The sequence below is a fragment of the Pollachius pollachius genome, assembly GCF_949987615.1.
Source record: "Pollachius pollachius genome assembly, chromosome: 3".
Classification (NCBI taxonomy): domain Eukaryota; kingdom Metazoa; phylum Chordata; class Actinopteri; order Gadiformes; family Gadidae; genus Pollachius; species Pollachius pollachius.
Genome location: NC_136936.1, coordinates 26,045,334 through 26,066,116, shown reverse-complemented (window position 1 = coordinate 26,066,116; position 20,783 = coordinate 26,045,334). Strand labels below are relative to the sequence as shown.

Genomic DNA, 20,783 nt, shown 5'->3' with positions numbered 1-20,783 from the left:
GATGTTACAGCGCCACCCTACGCGAGACAGCCCTCATGGGCGTTCCGATTAAACGAAAGTGAAAACTCAGGAGTCAAAGTCTCCTAACGCTTCAGACTTGAACTTGAATATCTGGAGGGTCTTACGAGGCTTACGACGCTTTGCCTGAATATAGGAGTAAAACATCGATGAACTAACATGGGTGTATTTCTAAAACTATTTATTTGCATGTATTTGTTCGGAGGTAAGTGTTTCATTTCGTTGTGTTTCTGTTTGTATTTTTAAGATATACAATGTGCGTTTGATCTTAACTTCTGAGTGTGTTTGTTTCTCCTTAGTGATCTGTTCTGAGGAGCAGGTCCCGTGGCTCGCTTGTACATTCATCGATGAGCGCGTGTTCCTTAACAAGGAGGGTCACCGCGAGACGGAGCTCCACCCCAGAGACGCTCTTCTGCAGTTCGGTCCAGCAGGCGGTCCACCTGTCAACCCCCACACAATCACCTTCTTGATTACTGGTAGGGACAGGGGTGGACTGGGACAAAAATCTGTCCCAGGACTTTCGGATGGAGAGGCCTTTCTTGAGACCGCGAGAATAGCATGTGTAGAATTTTGCCACTGTGTAAAATAATAGAAAGTAGCCCTCAACCGTGGATTTCTGCATTGCAAGTACATGTCAATGTTGGAATGTGCGTGTGGTTAGAATTGTGTGAGTATCACATGCAAATAAGCAACCCTCGGTAAAGCAAGGGTGAAAAGGTTCCAGATAGTGCAGATGGCTTTGCACAGGCAAAACATACTGAGCAGAACAGAGAGTTGTCTTTCTTACAGCATGTGAGCCACCTTCTGTTTATACCGTCATTGGTTTCATAGATACACATACCTTTCTTGGGGGGTTGTTGAGGGTGGAAGAAAATACAAATCAATACAATGAAATCCCTCATCTCGATGTACTGCTTGCTCAGTTTCCCCTTTGCTGGACCCTGAATCTGCCTGTGTTGACGGTAGAGCTACATTTGCATGAAAATGACAAGTAACAAATAATTCTAATTTAGCAGGCCACTACATTAAAGGGAATAGTGGATATTCTCTTAATTTATGTTTTTTTAATCATTTAGGAGGAACAGTTACCCTTTAAATACAAAGAAAATAATTAAATGAAAGACAAAGAAATAAAATACATTTAATGTAAGGCTAATATTAATGAGTTTAGGAGTTTAAGCCATTATTATATTGCCAAACATGCCCACTAGTGCACCTGTCATGCTGCTGTGTCCTGTTCCTTTTCAACGTTTTCGTATTTTTCTGTGACTTCAGAGGGAGGTTAACGGGAAGTGAGTGACCCGGGCCGTGTGTCAGGCTGAGCCAATCAGATTTGACAGAACGCGGAGCAGTCTGATTTGGGAGGGCCGTTCGGCCGCTCGCTTTGCCCCGATACACTATGTGTAAAAGTGATACCACTTCTAAATTGAGGTTATCGTTTCGCACTGTTTGCAAATATCCAGCAGGCCAGCCCAAGTCGCTTTCATATTTTTTTATTTTCTTAAAAAAATAATAATAAAAAAAGGACAAATGCAGCCGGCCGGCTCGGCCTGAAACCGTCCGGCCGCTCGGGAAATCTCCCAAACCTCCCGATGGCCAGTCCGCCCCTGGGTAGGGATCTCAAGCCATAAACGTCATTATGAATGTTAGAAGAGTTGGTTGCTCAACTATCCTTGATCCACTCTAAACCAGTTTAAAACGTCCTCTCTTCGGTAGCCTCCAGGGTGGACCTGCGCTCCTACATAGTGGGGGGCAGCCCAGACCACCTGGAGTGTGAGATCCGCAGGTACAGCATGAGGGGGATCCAGAGGCTCTGGCCCAGCAAGGGGGCCATGCCTTATGACCTCTGGTTCACCTGCACCATCAAACATCCAGAGGACTCCTTCACCTTCACAGGCTACCTCAGACACACACCAAGCCAGCCCCCCTCATCAATGGAGGATTATGACAGCTTTCCTCCTGTCGGGGACAGAGAGTTGATCACAGCCTCAGGTAAACACCAGCCTCAGCCATGTTGACCTCCTTGGTACGACAAATATCAATACAAAAACACACGACCACAAGTAAGGTCAGAACTCTTAGATCGTAAAAAACATATTAGATATGAATGGGCTCATCTCTTAAGCAGGCTTCACGATAAAATAAGGTATGTACTTAAGGTTGCAATGTTTTCAGTAACCGGTTTTCAGGACATTTCACCCAATTACCACAAAGTTCATGTAAATATGTCTCCCTTGGAAACTTTACAGTGGCAGGCGATTGTAATGCATACTTTAACACTGTGTTGATATTGGTTGAAATGTCTAGGATTCTGGATTTCTTGTTATAGCTACTCAAAATATGGCCACCGAAGCACAGACATGTCGGCTGGAGCAGCAAACCCTCCTGTCTTGAGAGCCTATGAATGGGCCTTTTTTTTGTCTCTAGGCCTATCCTTGTCCTATCCTGTCTGTGTGTTTTCATCCACCCAGCCTCCATGGTGCTGCACACAGGCTCCGTAGCGTTGAAGGTAGGGCTGCGGTCCCAGCAGAAGCTCCAATGTCAGTTCGCCGTGGACCACAAGGGGCCCAAGTTCAAAGTGGGGTGGCGCGCGCAGATCAAAGGAGATTGGGTGGAGCTGTACAGCCACGACAGCCACTCAGGGGTGACCCGGGGGTCGGGGGTCAGTCAAAAGGGGCTGTTGTCTACAGGGGACGCCACCCTGTCCATCCCCTTCGTCAAGATCTCCAGCGAGGGGAAGTACGTCTGCTCCGTGTCCGTGGGGCAGCTGGACGCCAGCCTCGACCTGGCACTGCACGTCTTTGGTGAGTTAAGGACAAGGGACGGGGAGGTGGTGCAAACCTTGACCTGGTGCTGCACGTCTACATTGAGTTAAGGATAGGGGTGTTGAACAATAAAACTGTTTAGGAATTGGATAAATGAGAAGATGGAAGAAAGCTCCAGAGTCTAATCAGCCGAACAATGCATTTAATACTGGTTAAAGCTAGAGGGCCAATTGCTCTGTCAGTTAGCATTGCTGCGCTTTGAAACCGTACTCCTTAAAACGGAGGTTTTGGAGTTTAACACGCAGCTGCGCACGAGGTTGAACGTGATTGCTGTGTAACGACTCGTACAGGATCAGCTGATTCCTAGCTGACTCGGTTTAAACTGCTTGGAAACCGGAAGTACTCTGATTTCTAGTATACCCCAGCAGATGCAGTCTTAACTTAATGGTGGATGCATTTTGTGCTATAATTACCAACAAAAACTTAATGGGAATGTAAAGTGAACTTTAATATAATAAAACTATAATAAATAAAAACGCTAATAATGTTGACATATATTATGAAATAGTCTAGGCTACTTTTTGTGGAAATCTGAGTCTGGAATCCGCCCTCACCTACGTCAATCAATTACTTGTCATTGTTTTCTCTTGGTGTGTGTGCAAATGTGATTACTTAATTAATTGAAGACGAACTAATAGGCCTATGCGAGTAATTAGGGTAATGTCACGCCTTTCGATTCTCGGAGGAGAGTTAGGATCATGTCGATGAACATGTCGCGGATAGAGAACTACAACGAGGAGCAAAAACTATATAGGCCTATTTGCTGCACTGCATTCGAGGTGTTTTGGACACGGTGGAAAATCCAAGGAAAGACACCTCCATCACGCTCCGAAGAAAGGTTGTTTGGGATAATCTGTCAAACACATTCAACTGTAGATTTCCCAGCAGAAGACCGAGCAGCCCTGCACATTTAAAAAATCTATGGAAGCGCTTGAAAGTAGAAGCGCGTAAAGCTATTGCTGAGCAGCACGACCAAGACCTGGGCCCCGTGAGCCGTGAAATATCACTGCTTGTGCAAAGTGCAAAAGGCCTTTCTGCTGTAATAAGTGTAAATGTATCATACCTATTAATAATAATTCATAAAACTAATTCTGTGTGTTAGTGTCGGTTATGATGGAGCCTTGTTTCATCCTGCAAACTGGTTTAGTCTCCTCTAAAACCACGTCAGTTTCGAGATTAGACTAACGCGCACAAAATACGCCCGCTAGTGTCTGATGTGAATTTCTCTGAAGACACAGCAACTGAGATTAAGGTAAAACGCAGCTGCAGGTTAAACCACAAGGACATATGACACAACAATGGCGTTTAAGAGGTCACGTGACTTATTGAGTTTAAAACCGTGTTAAACTCTAAAAAGTGGCGAAGCTAGCGACAGAGCAATTGCCCCATAATATTTATTTCTAGGGGTCGCTCAATCAAAACAATAACAAAAGACGTAGTTTGATGATGAAGTGATGAAGGTGGGATTATGGGAGTTGTTTTCTTCCAGCATTGCCAGTCATAATCGATCTGTCGTGACTCGTGAGTTAGGCAGAAATCATGTTTGCCGACGATTTAATGTATTCAAGTTTTATCCGTGTTACGTTAAGTCACGTTATGTCATTAGCGTTAGTAGTTGTTACGTTTGTTCCTTATATATGACAAACCGGGCGCAGCAGCATATTTAGTTCCTAGCCATGTTTTATTGCATAAGCAGTCCAACAACTGTACACGCTCATAGCGCTCGCGTATGCTATTTCCCTCCAACCGGCGCTAAGCCTCATGGGTAACGTAGTCCAATAAACCTTATCAACACAGTAGTAACATAACATTATCTTGCTGACTTTCCATTGGATGAGATGATTACCAAAAACAGGGGGGCTTGAAGACAGGATGGTAGTCAGACAGGCGAGGGCTCAGTAACAGGACGTAGTCGGACAGAGAGGGATCGGCTTGCAACACTGTACACAGGGAGGAGATTGTTATGGTGAGTGACGGAACACAAGGACTTAACAATCCAGACACTAGGAAGGGCCAGGGATGCGGTACTTACTGTTACGTGTTAAACAATGATCTAGTGATTGTCTGGAGAATCGGGGTGAAATACCATGTGCTGTTGGAGGATTGACGGCTGTTGTGTAGAGTGCTGGAGATTAATGGAGAATGGCCCCCACTAGGTGGCAGAAATGGACGGCGCGACAATGTGTTTTTATATATTTCTTAAAGGTTTTATCAGCAATTCCAGGCCGAAACATAAATGATCATATTCATCTGATCTTTCCTCACGATCCGCTACGGCGCGACAAATCAAAACTAGTCACAGATACGCGTCCCTACGTTCACTTTGTATGGGATCTTGTCGCCCCGTCGCGTTTGGTGTGAACGCAGTTACCCATCAAGTGTTTCTTTTATATTTTGGTCTCCAACATGAAATGCCTCTGTCTCCTCAGGAAGTATTAGTTCCCCTGTAATCATTATTTTATCTATTACATGATTAACAAGTAATAGAATTCATTCGTAAAAAGCCTTGCCGTCATATTTTTTTCGGTAAGTATAATACACATAAAAAATGTAATTATATATCTTTAACGGTTCGAGGTTGTGGGTCCCCTCTGGCTCTCTGATGGAGGTTTCCCCCGATGGTCTCTCACAACCCTTCAAGCAGAGCAGTGACCTTCCCCCCTCCTCCCCAGAACCCCCCAGCGTGTCTCTAAACGTGGGCCCGGAGCTGGCCCTGCAGGCCGGCGCAGAGCAGAAGGTGGTGTGTGAGGCGGAGGGCTACTACCCTCTGGACGTGGAGATGGAGTGGTACCAGGAGCCCCCCGGGGAACCGGCAGGCTACAGGGCTGGGGCCCCACTGCCCACCAAGCTCAACAACGTCCTGCTCTCCAGCCATAGGCACAACCGCGAGGGCACCTTCACTCTCTCAGCCTTCTTCTACTACCGGGCTGCGCTCCTGGACACAGGGCGGCGCTTCACCTGCAGGGTGATGCACCGCTCCCTCAGGACCCCTGTCCGCATAGGCTTCACCCTGCTGGTCCACGGTGAGTGTGTTAGGGGGGCTTCACCCTGCTGGTCCACGGTGAGTGTATTAGGGGTCAGGGCTTCTCCCGGCTGGTCCACGGTGGGTGTATTAGGGGGGCTTCACCCTGCTGGTCCACAGTGAGTATAAATGAACATCCTTTTCACTATCACTCACTGTATTATGTTGTTTTTTTACCACAAAGAGGTAATAGGGATATGCAACTTATGACATACTGATGGAAATTATTATGGAAACACTTAAATAATGAGGTTGAATGATGACAACATTGACAATATTCAATAATATGTTGCCAATATTCTCTACCAGAGCCAACCAGTTGGAGGTTCTACCTGGCAGTTGGCTCAACGTTGGTCATATTTCTGATATTCATATTCAGAATGCTACGCTACTTGTACACAGGTCAGTCTGAGGCTTGATATACAAACTCTGTACCAGACCATATTTTTGATACGGGAGAGTAATCATCATCATCTTCTTCTTCTCATCATCTTGTCTTAGCCCGTCAAGAGTCGAGGAAGGTACGATTATGCAAAACATTTCAGGCTACAGGTTCCCAGATTGATTATAGATTAGAAACCATGTCTTCAATGTAACGACACTGATGTTTTGTGTGTGTGTGTGTGTGTGTGTGTGTGTGTGTGTGTGTGTGTGTGTGTGTGTGTGTGTGTGTGTGTGTGTGTGTGTGTGTGTGTGTGTGTGGTTCCTCTGCAGAGCAAACCCTATTGACTGTTTGAAAGCACCCCTCAGAGAATCCCTCTCTGTGTGCCTGGTCTACATAGGCCCCCTGCATGGGGACCCCTGGCTGAGAGGGGTCCTCTTGGGCTGGGGGGTTGGGATTGGGATGGGGTCAGGGGTGGTAGATAAGAGAACACGCTCTCTCAGGTACAATGCAACTTTATTTGGATCAATACTACTCAGGGGGTTGATGATTGTTTGTTCTCCATGAACACATAAGCTTACTTTGTGTATGTGTGTTATTTGGGGGTTGGTAGATGTCAGAGAGAGACAATTGTGTGACTGTAGGAAGTTTTCTCAATAAAAAGTTGACAAAAAGGTGTCTTTTACCTGATGGTGATATGTTATGTTTATTCTCAAAATGACAATGAATTTGTTATATTTAATATTTTTGGATTGTCGTTATGAATATAATTTGTACAATTTATGTTTGAAAATGTGTTTCAATCACATGCTTGATAAACCAAGAGCAATCATCTAATAATGGATCTATTCTGCAACAAAGAATAGATCCACCAACCCTACGCAACAGAGTTTCTTTAAAGGTCTAATATTATCCTATATTATTAGATATTATTTTTTAGGGTTAGAGACACAAGAGATACGCAGAGACACAAGGGAGAGGGAAAACACAAGAGACACCAGGGCCCCGTTTCCCGAAAGCATCGTTAGCCTAAGTGGATCGTGAAGTGCGTCGTACGAGCATCGTACAGTTTTCACACCGTTTCCCGAAAGCATCGTTGGTAACGAACGTCGTGAAAACGCTCGTAGTTAACGAGGACTCCAGGGGTACTGTTGGGGCAAAATAACCTGCTGAGCACATCACATGTACATTATAAATATAGCTAACTCCTACCCTAGCTTAATGAGCACATCACATGGCAGTCACCTTATAATATAGTCAACTTTTAACACATAACACATACATGAGAATATAGTCAGGTCAGGGCCAGAGCCAGGGCCCCATATCTCCTCCCGGCAGATGGTAGACACTCAGACAATGCACCAGTCATCCTCAAGGACGGGAGGACCACAACGGGTGATGCTCTGAAGCTCTCCCCCGTAAGGAGGAACACAAGAAGATATACATGCATACACTAGTGCCTGGGAACCAAGGTCAAGTAAAAACACACAGAACCACACACATCTCAAACGCACACACCTCATCACGAGGAGATACAGCATAAGACTGTATCACTCTGAGACTCTTCACCTTCTTCCGAAGCAGACCTTCCACGGAGGCGAAGCTCCGGACGAACCATCAGCGCTGATTAGGGACTTAGACATATTCGATTTCTCACGCTTATGACTCTGTATAACCGTTGCCACTTTACTTAATAAATCCAAGGTCCTCGTGCCGATAGACTTTATTACCTCTCCGTCTCATTTCATCTGGTCCAGTAACTAGCCAGACCGTTTTTCCCAACAAATTGGTGACCCCGACGTGATTTTTTCTGAATTGGACCGCAACTGGGAAACGAGAGACGGAGAGCGGCACGGCCTCGGGACCCCGGAGAACCGGACCGATTCCTGCAGTCTCACCTCGCGATCGCCCAACAAAAGGTAGGCAGAACCTGTTAGGCCCTGAGGGGCCTAGAATCCAAACTCTGCATAGTTATATAGGAACCACATTAGGAGATGAGACTGTGAGAACGGTTCGCTACGGGATATCTCGTGGGGACTAATAGGACTGCACCCCAGCATTTCCCCGTAAAACCCGATTGACCCCGAATGCGTGACACATCGAATATCGGCTCGTTGCATGGTGAAAGAATACCCTCGAGACCATAGGGCCTATAAGAATCGGTCAGTGATACAAGACTACCGATGGCCAAAATAATACATGCCTGAGCCATTGAGTGGACTCAGAGGGATGCCTGGGCCGGGTTCGGAACCCAGATGGAATTAATGCCTGAGCCATTGAGTGGACTCAGAGGGATGCCTGGGCCGGGTTCGGAACCCAGATGGAATTAATGCCTGAGCCATTGAGTGGACTCAGAGGGATGCCTGGGCCGGGTTCGGAACCCAGATGGAATATATGCCTGAGCCATTGAGTGGACTCAGAGGGATGCCTGGGCCGGGTTCGGAACCCAGATGGAATATATGCCTGAGCCATTGAGTGGACTCAGAGGGATGCCTGGGCCGGGTTCGGAACCCAGATGGAATATATGCCTGAGCCATTGAGTGGACTCAGAGGGATGCCTGGGCCGGGTTCGGAACCCAGATGGAATATATGCCTGAGCCATTGAGTGGACTCAGAGGGATGCTTGGGCCGGGTTCGGAACCCAGATGGAATAATCTGTGTATTAAATAATTCTATGTGGTGAGAAGTTTAGAGTCCTTTATCAGGGTTAAAGTCCCTTTGCAAAGGAAACAGCGTGTGTATGCGCGAGTGAACGAGAGGCAGTGTGTGTATGCGCGAGAATAAGAGAGAGAGAGACGGAGTGGCTGTGTGTGTGTGTGTGTGTGTAAGAGGCCCAGAGAGAGAGAAAGAAAGAGAGCGAGCGTATTTTTGGGCCGGCTAAAATATGGAAATATGTGTGCAACGCTTGCTTGCTTTGCTATGCTTAACGCTATTCTGCTGTGTCTGATGATTGTGGGTGCGGGACACAGAATGAGAAGTCTGTCGATATGTTTCTGGGTGCGTCTGCGAGAAAGAGGGAATCTGTGAGTGAATCAGTGGGTGTGTATGCGTGATAATCTGTGAGTGAATCAGTGGGTGTGTATGCGTGATCCGCTCTATCTTTGTCCGTTAAAACGGGTAAATGTAGGAATAGATAGATTGATAATAATGAATAAATGTCTCTCTGACGTATTGCGTTGCTCTATGGCGTAACCAGCGGAAATAGATAAATTGACAATGATAAATAACCTTTTTTACTGTGTCGCTTCAATTTACTGTTTGAACCGTTAAAACTAGACCTAGACAAGTTGACAAGGATAAATGATATCTCTTTTACTGTGTTTCTTTGAATTACTGCCGGACCTGTCGCATAGATAAACCACAATACTAAACAACATCTCTTTGCCGCGTTGGTTGACGGTTTAGTCTGATTGACGCAGATTAATCAATAAAGATAGATAACGATTATTGGCTATAAAGAATATCTGGATGTATTGAATAACGTCTATAGGCCCTGTTGTTGTTTTTTGCTTCCCTCCCCCCTGTTTTTTCCTCCTTTTTCTCGTTCTCCTCCTCCAAGAGTGACAAAAGTTACCCCCTAGTCTCTCATCCGCTCTTGTGTGTTAGACAGGCCACACAGAGTTATAGCATCAGGGCCGCCATTTTTTGAGTTCTCTCGCTCAGTCCGAAGCCACACCTCCCCCTCCGCCAAAAGTTTAGCCACTCCAACCTTACCCTTCCCCAGCCATAGCGCCCCCTACCACTCCAACCTTGCCCTTCCCCAACTAGACTGCCCCCCACTGGACCACTCCAACTTTACCCTTCCCCAACCACAGCGCCCCCCACTGGACAACTCCAACCTTGCCCTTCCCCAACTAGACTGCCCCCTGCTGGACCACTCCAACTTTACCCTTCCCCAACCACCGTGCCCCCTACTGGACCACTCCAACTCTTACCCTTCCCCAACCACCGTGCCCCCCACTGGACAACTCCAACTCTACCCTTCCCCAACTACAGCGCCCCCTGCTGGACCACTCCAACTCTTACCCTTCCCCAACCACAGCGCCCCCCACTGGACAACTCCAACCTTACCCTTCCCCAACTAGACTGCCCCCTGCCGGAACACTCCAACCTTACCCTTCCCAAGCCACAGCGCCCCCCACCGGACCACTCCAACCTTACCCTTCCCCAACTACAGCGCCCCCTGCCGGACCACTCCAACCTTACCCTTCCCCAACTAGACTGCCCCCTACTGGACCACTCCAACCTTACCCTTCCCCAACTACAGCGCCCCCTGCCGGACCACTCCAACCTTACCCTTCCCCAGCCACAGCGCCCCCCACTGGACAACTCCAACCTGACCCTTCCCCAACCACCGCGCCCCCCACTGGCCCCCCACTGGACCACTCCAACCTTACCCTTCCCCAACTAGACCGCCCCCTGCTGGACCACTCAAACCTTACCCTTCCCCAACTAGACCGCCCCCTGCTGGACCACTCAAACCTTACCCTTCCCCAACTAGACTGCCCCCTGCCGGAACACTCCAACCTTACCCTTCCCCAACCACCGCGCCCCCCTACCGGACCACTCCAACCTTACCCTTCCCCAACCACCGTGCCCCCCACTGGACAACTCCAACTCTACCCTTCCCCAACTACAGCGCCCCCTGCTGGACCACTCCAACCTTACCCTTCCCCAACTAGACTGCCCCCTGCTGGACCACTCAAACCTTACCCTTCCCCAACTAGACTGCCCCCTACTGGAACACTCCAACCTTACCCTTCCCAAGCCACAGCGCCCCCCCACTGGACAACTCCAACTCTACCCTTCCCCAACTACCGCGCCCCCTACTGGACCACTCCAACCTTACCCTTCCCAAGCCACAGCGCCCCCCACTGGACAACTCCAACTCTACCCTTCCCCAACTACAGCGCCCCCCACTGGACAACATCAATACCAATCCAACCCCGACTCTCGATCACCCCCTGCTAGAAGAATTATCCCGGTGAATAATAAAGATAAAAAGACAAACCTCCCCGCACCCGGCCTCCAGTGCAAAGGCGTCCACGACCCCGACCACCCCCACACCAGGCTGCTAAGGAACGGCGAACACACCCACCATGTCGGACGAGCAACGGACCAAAGCGCTGGGCTGGTTGTGCCTCAACGCTGAACCGGGAAAAATATTGAAAGGCCAAGACCGGAAGAAATGGGAGAACCGATGTGATGTCTACATTAAAACCTGGCAGAAAGAGGGCGTGATCCGAATGGGACCCCTCGACCACACCGGCCGGGCCGCCATACACGCGTACATTGGCAGCCAGTATGAGCGGGCAAAAGTCCGTCGCGACAATGCAGGAGCCAAGACGGGACGAAAGGATGCACTCGAAACCCAAGACCGGAAAAGACAAAAGAGAATCTTAGTATTAAAAGCATTGGCCTCTTGCCTCCCGCCCCACACCCTAAAACCAGCCCCCTCCTCCAGGAATCCCTTCCTAACGGACCAAGTAACCCCTACCCAACCGAGCCTGACAGCTTCACCTTATCCCTCCCTACCGAAGGCCGATGAGCAGGCCCGCCCACCTCCGTACAACCACTCCCTCCCCTATGCCCCGACCGACTTCCAGGTTCCCGGGTCCCCCCATTTCATGTGCCCAGTTATCGAAATAACCCACGCCACATCTCAGTCCCCGGTCACGGTGACCTGGCAAAGACCCCCCCCCCCCCGGAACCGGAACGAGCCAAAGAAGGGGTCCACTTCACAAGGACAAACCACCCACAAAGCAAGGAAAGCCCGAAGCTGACAACAGCTCCCTCCCCATGCCCGATGATACCAGGAAGGGCCGGGCCATTGGGGCAAGAACCATCCAGCACCGAGAACTGGACACCCCCCTCCTCCAGCTACAGCCAAGCCCAGGCCCCCGAAACCAGGCCACCAACACCAGGGGAAGCCCAACCGGAAGCAGAAAGGATGCGTACGCGGATCGGCGTACCTGGCGCCAACACATTGGACTTGGCCTCCTTCCTGATCAACCTATCGTCTAAAGAAGAAGAAACGGAAGTGACAGTAGCAACAACAGAAATGAGAAGACACTCCGGGATTCCCCAGGGGAGACACGGAAGACACGAGGAAAGAGACCAAAGAGGTGAAGAAGACGCAGACACCGTGGAGTGGGACCCAGTGGGAACGAGATGGAAAGAAGAAGCGCTGGAAAGAATGTCCCTCGGCATCGAGACAGAAGTCCATCTCCTGTCTCGACAGCTGCGGGAAAGGAGCGAAGGCAGAGATCAGAGGTGGGGAAGAGGCGCAATCCACAGGACAATTGGCCCGGGCAGATCACAAGCCCGAAGTACCGCAACCCCGATCGCGACCCTGCCCATCACCAGCACTCCACAAGCTGGCCCCCCGACACAACGGAGCCAAGCCCTCAACCGCCGGACGAACCGCGACCTGGATGAGGGTCCAGGACTGATGTTCCCGCTAATGGACACCCCTGCAGGACGAGCGATGTACGTTCCCTGGACCCACCGCGACCTCAAGGGACTAGTGGAAGACCTTCCCCCGATCAAACAGGGGGCGGGCAAGTGGATCAGAAACCTCGAGCGACTGACCACAGCTGACCGGCTCACCATGGGGGACATCCGAGCGGTCCTCATGAGAGGAGAAGGACCCCGGGCAGTCAACGACGTGGAAACCGCAGCCAGAACCACCAGAGAGCCGGACGACTCCCCTTTCGACCCCTTCCGCCCCATATGGTGGGAGGCCCTGAGGGGCCTATACCCCCCTCAGAACTCAGCAGCATGCATGACCGGCCTGAAAAGAAAACCCAGTGAATCAGCGGGCGAATACCTCACGAGAGCCACTGAACGATGGAAAGACGGATTCGGAACCCGACCAGGAGCCTCCGCCGCCACCTAGGCCATGTTCCGGATCGCGGTTGAGACGGGTCTCTGCACCAAGACCCGCGAAGGCCTCAAAACAGTGATTGGACTCGGAAGAATGAACGCCATGGACTGGGAGGAGGCCATTACACACCACGTGAACCTGGAGCAAGAACGGGAGGACGAGGACGTCAAAGAAGACCGCGACCTGAAGAAACGACTCTTGCGCATGGACGTGAAGAAAGCAACCCAGGAACACAACCGGGACAAGAAGGAGTCCAACAAAGACCACGCCTCCGAGATCATGCCCCTCGAAGTGGCCACGCCTCCGGCCCCGCTGCCTGCCCCCAACCCCTTGGTACAGCCCAGCGGACCCCCTCCGACCCAGATGCAAGCCCCTCCCGCTCAAGCATGGGGGCCCCAGCCCCCGCCGTACCCGTACCCGTACCCGTACCCATCGTATCCATACCCCACACACCCACCCTCGAACCCAGCAACACAGACGGGACCCGGGATGTACCAGAACCAACAGTCCAAACAAAGAGGCGGATTCAAATGGAGAGGAAGAGGCCGGACCCCAAACACAAACCCCCGGTCCTATCCCTGCTTCATTTGTGGGCTCATGGGACACTGGGCGAAGGAGTGCCCCCAAACGGGACGGCCAGCGATGCAACACCACCAACAGAATCATCAGCAGCAACCCGGCCCGACCCACGGTAACCCTGGAAATGGACCGACACATTCCTCAAACCCCGGGACCCCGATGTACCCTCTCTGGGAGGACCCGGGATACAACGGTCAATATTGACGGGACCCGAGAGCCTCGAGAGGGACCCAGGTGGTGAACCTGGGAACGGGAGCCCCAATGGTGGACGGACTCGTAAACCAAACACCAATTCGTTTCATGGTCGACACCGGAGCCACAGTATCCACCATCGGGGACCTGAACCATGAAATCCCGCCCCTCTCCACTCGAACCCTGACTACCATGGGGTTCTCGGGAATAGAAAAGACCAACCCCTTCACCACCCCCTTGCCGCCCACCTCCGTACAACCACTCCCTCCTATATGCCCCCAAGTGTCCCACCAACCTCATGGGTAGAGACATCCTGAGCAAAATCAACTGCCTCATCAGCTGTTCCCCCGAAGGGACTACAATGACGACAGAAGCCGACCAACCGCTCCAGATGATGCTGGTGCATGAACCCCCGCCCCGAAGCCCCCCGTCAGACGTATATTGGATCCGGAACATGACTACCCCGGACGGACTCAAGCCCCTAGAAGAAACATACCGAGAGTGGGCCCCCTGGATCCATCAACAGGGGGACTTCTACCCACCGCACGACCCCCTCCACACGACCCTCAATGTCCTTCGAGACCCAGACGAAAGCTACGACGAACAATGGAGACGCACCATGGAGGGAACCGGCCAGAAGTGCCTCTACGAAACAATGTTCATCGGACCTGAGGGGGTGGCGGCCCTCACCCTTCTCACCCCGGATCAAGAATATTGGTACCGCCTCAAACCCGAGTCCCGACCACACGTGACCCTGGCAGTAGCCAAGCACCACACGGCTATGAAGCTGGGGCCCATGGTCTGCCGAGCGACTCAAGTACGAGAGTGGGCCCCCACCGACAACCCACACATTCACCTAGCCCCTGACAAAGGCTTGATCCGGGTCTCCTTCCCCCAAACGGCCTCCTGGGGGGTGGCAGAACGAGTGGAGTGCGACCGATCGCTCGCCCCTGAGGAGGTCGACACCCCCAGCCCCCTGGAAGCCGAAGACCCCGACGTAAAAATCATGCTAGACGGACTCCCTCAGAATCTCTGGGCCACCGGCGCCTACGACATGGGGTTTACCCCCCAACACAACATCCAAATACCTCTCAAACCCGATCAAACCCAGATTCATCAGCCCCAATACAAGGTCAGACCCGAGGCAGAAGCAGGGATCACTGCCACCATACAGGGACTCAAAGAGGTAGGAGTGCTCCGGCCCTCTCAGTCCCTTTGGAACACCCCGATTCTCCCAGTGAAGAAGGCGGACGGACTCACTTGGAGGATGGCCCATGATCTCCGCCTAATAAACGACGCCACGGAAGGACCCCCCGAGAGGGTGCCAAACCCGCAGGTGGCGCTCCACGTGGTTAACCCCGACCACCTCTGGTTCTCTGCAATAGACCTGGCCAACGCCTTCTTCTGCATCCCCCTGAACAAAGACTCACAAGACATCTTCTCTTTTACCTGGAGGGGAGAAAAACTCACCTACACCCGAATGCCACAGGGGTACCGATCGACCCCCACCATATTCAACGACTGCGTGCGGAAGGACCTCAAGGACACTGAACTTCCCGACGGAGTGGTTATGGTTCAATATGTAGACGACATCCTGCTCGCCGCGCCTACCAGACAAACCTGTGTGGATGCTACCAAGACCCTGCTCGAAACCCTAGGGAAAGCAGGGTACAAGGTCAAGCGGCCCAAACTACAGGCTGTCCGGCCCAGGGTGAAATTCCTGGGGAGGCTGATCGGAGAAGATACCAGAGACATGACCCAGGATACCCGAGAAACCATCCTGAATTACCCAAAACCCGCCACGGTTCGCCAAATGTTGGCCTTCCTGGGCCTGTGCAACTACAGCCGCCAGTACCTCCCGGAATTCACAGAGCGAACGTCCGAACTCCGCCAGATGGTCACCACAGCCGGGGCCCGAAACCTACGGGCCCCGCTGGAGTGGGACTCAGGAAAAGACACCGCCTTCCATCAGCTGAAACAGGCCCTCCACTCAGCCGCCGCCCTCCAAGCCCCCGACTATACGGCCCCCTTCCATCTGGACGTCACACAGAGGAACGGAAATGTAGCGGCCACCCTCTGGCAGGCAAAGCCCGGCACCCGAAGGATCCTCCACTATCACAGCTCGGCCCTACCCACTCCGGGCCTAGGACTCCCTCACTGTGCCAGACATCTCATGGCCATCGCCATCGCCCTACGGAAGACACAGTTCCTCACCATGAACAACCCCACGGTAGTGCACACCACTCACGGAGTCAAAGCTGCAGTGGAGAGCTCACTCTTCACCCTGTCGGCTGCCATTACCCAGATCCGGTTGACCGAGGCCCTGACAGATCCCTCGGTGAGCTACTCAACAAAAGGAGTAAATATGACCGGAGAGTATCCCGCAGACACAGACGGCACCCCCCACAACTGCGCGCCTCGCATCCTGTCGGAACTCCGAGCACGACCAGACCTCCAAGGGACCCTCCCTCGCCCTGCAGCCTCTGACTTTGAGGACGAGCTCCCCTACACACTCCCAACCTACGCCTCCGAAGAGACACTCCCAGCCCCCGCCGACGACTGTGTCCCCGCCGGGCCGGACATCTACCCGTGAGTGCGAGTGGCCTCTCCAGATGCACGGCCCCGGCGTCCTGTTTCCATCACCGTCGGCTGACACCCCACCGCAACACCCCTTCCCTCTTCCCCCCCCCCGCCTGTGACGTGCTAGTAACCTCTCCAGGTGGGCTGCCCCATTCCCGTCCCCGCCAACGGCATCACCCCCCTCCCACCTGAAGCACCCACGACGCCCGGACCAGGGATCTGCGTTCCGGGACCAGGGGCTGCGGCCCGCTCCCTTACGGCTTGAGGGCACCCCTGGCTGTATTCGCTTCTGTACGCTTCACTGTTTTTAGCCGCTCCCATATCTATGCCCGCGTCTACGCAACCGACGCCGGGAACGTAAATGTTGTTGTTTATATCGCTGTCCCACTAGATGGAGCTCGGGGATTCACACGGGCGAGATTCCAGGGGCCTTGATTGCCCGTTTATCAGACGAGGTCCTGAGCGCAGTTGAATAAAAGGGTCTAATGCTCAGGTGGCGCGTTGCGACCACCTGCCCATGATGACGCTCAGGACTATTCCATGGTTTCAGTTGTTCCCGTGCCCCGGGCCTACCCTGGATGCCCCATGCGTGTGATTGCTTGTTGTAACACGACCAGTCAACTCCTCCTCACATCCTTAGTGTGTGGTCCTCTGGGGATGGGTTGAGGGGGATTGCCATTCGCTATCTGCCTCATATCTTCGCTATTATTTAGGGACACGTTTCGTGGTTACATTTCTTTCCTGTGATCGTTAGTGTATTTGTGTGATTGTTGCATTTATATTGTTATTGTTTACTAATGTTATGATGGTAGTCCCGCGCTGGAGTCCTATCCCTCGTACCCCTAATGAGTAAAAGTCGTCTTGCGACGACTTGAGGGGGATATGTTGGGGCAAAATAACCTGCTGAGCACATCACATGTACATTATAAATATAGCTAACTCCTACCCTAGCTTAATGAGCACATCACATGGCAGTCACCTTATAATATAGTCAACTTTTAACACATAACACATACATGAGAATATAGTCAGGTCAGGGCCAGAGCCAGGGCCCCATATCTCCTCCCGGCAGATGGTAGACACTCAGACAATGCACCAGTCATCCTCAAGGACGGGAGGACCACAACGGGTGATGCTCTGAAGCTCTCCCCCGTAAGGAGGAACACAAGAAGATATACATGCATACACTAGTGCCTGGGAACCAAGGTCAAGTAAAAACACACAGAACCACACACATCTCAAACGCACACACCTCATCACGAGGAGATACAGCATAAGACTGTATCACTCTGAGACTCTTCACCTTCTTCCGAAGCAGACCTTCCACGGAGGCGAAGCTCCGGACGAACCATCAGCGCTGATTAGGGACTTAGACATATTCGATTTCTCACGCTTATGACTCTGTATAACCGTTGCCACTTTACTTAATAAATCCAAGGTCCTCGTGCCGATAGACTTTATTACCTCTCCGTCTCATTTCATCTGGTCCAGTAACTAGCCAGACCGTTTTTCCCAACAGTACTCAGGAAAGTAAGAGCATTGGTAGCGTCACCAGCGGACATTCCATGTATTGGATGTGTTTTATTCAAGCACACCCAATTCGCCTTATTCACCTCGAACGGAAGTAGGAGCCTGAGGGGTACACCTACCACTTCCGGGAGTTTTCACGACGCGATGCAATGGCTCCTCACTGCTGGGTTCCCCAATGCACTTCATCACACAGGAAGAAATCTAACTGAGGACAAACTTTTCACCGTTTCCCCAAAGATCTGGGACTACGTCGAGAATGAATTATTAAAATCAAAAGAGATCCTGGTCGTCATGTTAAGGTACGTTTTATGATATGTCTGGTGCTGTAAGCCGGTCACCGTACAGAAAAGAAAAAAATATATAGAAAGACAATATAGATATTGTCATTATACAAAGTACAACTAAATGCAATGAGCAGCTCCTTTAAAGTGCACACATAGTAAAAAAGCAATATATTATAAGAATAAATAAATATATAATAAAAATTTAAATACACTGTAAAACTTAAATACACAGTAAAGACCACAAACAGACAACAAACATCAGTGCAGATCTGAGTTCAGTATGGTGACAGCTTTGGGAAATAAGCTGTTCCTGAGTCTTTGTTTTGGCATATATGGACCTGAAGCGCCTGCCAGAGGGCAACAGGTTGAAGAGATGGTAGCCGGGGTGGGTGGTATCGCTAGCAGTTAGCCAGGCTAGCAAGAACTTGCTCGTTTTAGTAGATAGATTAAGGCAGAGTGCGCAGTTGTTGAAATGTACATGTATAAAATTAAACATGTAATAATGTTTATATGATTATGTTTTATTTGCTGATGCAGATAAACACATACACAAGTGTGCTCGGAGCATTTCCTCCCAGACTGCCTTGTAAAAACCAAGACAGGCATCACCAAGCTGTATGGGGTCAGAACAGTCTCATTAATAATGAATGCACTGAGAAGGATTCACAAATGTATTTTGTGATTTATATGTAAATTACTCTCTTCTCACAAATACATTTCAATGCACACACACATGGATATCGGTATGTATAAATGTCAAATAAATCCATAAACAAAAAAAAAAAGTTTCACAAACACATTTCTGATCCACACACAAATGTGTCTTGTTTTAATTGAATGTAATATAAATCCATAAATATATGAATTAAAAACTATTTGCAATTTTCATCAAAATGTATTTGGATGTTGTTACATTTATATACAAGCTGTTAAACTTGAATTTACAAGCCACTTTTCATTTGTGAACTTGTTGTCATTTGTGTGTGAACTGGTCTGTATTTATTTGTGTATTTTTGAGACTCTCCTGACGTGGCTGGATTCACAAATGCATTTTTTCCAACAAGGAACTATTTGTAGCCAATCAGATGCCTCCCTCGTTTTCAGCCAATCACATGACTGCAGTGACTGGGATTTTAGATTGTCGGTGCCGTTTACTACTTTAACGTCACCGACAATCCCAAACCCAGTCGAAACTCGATGGAAAAAGTGTGTAGTTCAAAACGTGACGCAGCTTTTACTTCTTCGCCACCTAGAGATTGTTATGTACGATCATTCAAAAAACCCGTTATTTCCCATAGACATTTGACCGAGGGAACCGGGAGGCTCGGAGGCTGGACTTATTCTTCAGAGGTCGGGACTGCAGTCATGTGATTAGCTGAAAACGAGGGAGGCATCTGATTGGCTACAGAGAGTTCCTTGTTGAAAAAAATGCATTTGTGAATCCAGCCACGTCAGGAGAGTCTCAAAAATCCACATATAAATACAGACCAGTTCACACACAAATGCAAACAAGTTCACAAATGAAAAGCGTCTTGTTATCTCAAGTTTAACAGTTTGTATATAAATGTAACAACATCCAAATACATTTTTTCTGAAAATTGCAAATATTTTTTTTATTAATATTTTTATGGATTTATATTACATTTATTTAAAACAAGACACATTTGTGTGTGGATCAGAAATGTGTTTGTGAAACTTATTTTTGTTTATGGATTTATTTTACATTTATACATACCGATATCCATTTTTGTGTGCATTGAAATGTATTTGTGAGAAGAGTCATTTATATATAAATCACAAAAGACATTTGTGAATCCTTCTCTGTGCATTCATTATTAATGAAACTGTTCTGACCCCATAAAGCTGAAACAGGGAGCTGTGCCAACTGTGTTTCCATGGAGTTCTTTCAGACCAGAGAGGAGGAGTGTTGTTAGAACTGCAAGGTAGTATTAAGATGAGTTAAGTTACTAGTTCGTAATGCATTTATTGACTGTGTAGTGACAGTATTTCTCTGATGATTTCCAGCAATGTTTCCACGGATCATGGTGTGAATGTGTTGAGTCAGTAAAATGTGTAATTGGTTACATGCATTGAGCATGAGTATCCTTGTAAAAGACCTAATGTGTCCATCAATATGTTTCTCTTATGCTTCCAGTGAAGAGACGCCCCCTCCGCACCCAGACCACGAATATGCTGCACTGCCTCCCTCACTTCAAGGTCAACTTGAGGAAGCCTGCAAGACCATCGCTGATCAAGAAATTTTAATTGCAGAGCTTCAACAACAGCTTTTTGGGGTTTCAAATTTTCAAGGTGATGATAAACAGTTATCATTTTGTACAGGGTTCCCGGATTATGCTACATTTAAAGCTGTGTTTATGGCCCTGCAACCTAGTGCAGAAAATATGGTGGGATGGAGTCAGGCTCAGCGACTTAAACATACTAGTGGGGAGGTAATTCGTCAAGGCTTTAATGCCTGTCCACTATG

At 49.7% G+C, this 20,783-nt stretch overlaps 1 protein-coding gene across 1 annotated transcript; it reads left to right on the top strand.

Annotated features, from left to right (window-relative positions):
* Positions 1-59: 59 nt before the first annotated feature.
* On the top strand, positions 60-6,910 carry dhrs13b.2 (dehydrogenase/reductase (SDR family) member 13b.2). The gene is made up of 8 exons (XM_079733079.1): positions 60-223; positions 318-494; positions 1,735-2,010; positions 2,490-2,822; positions 5,516-5,866; positions 6,175-6,267; positions 6,367-6,386; positions 6,580-6,910. The coding sequence occupies exons 1-8, from the start codon at positions 178-180 to the stop codon at positions 6,592-6,594; spliced, it is 1,311 nt and encodes a 436-aa protein (XP_079589205.1). The 5' UTR covers positions 60-177; the 3' UTR covers positions 6,595-6,910.
* Positions 6,911-20,783: the final 13,873 nt, after the last annotated feature.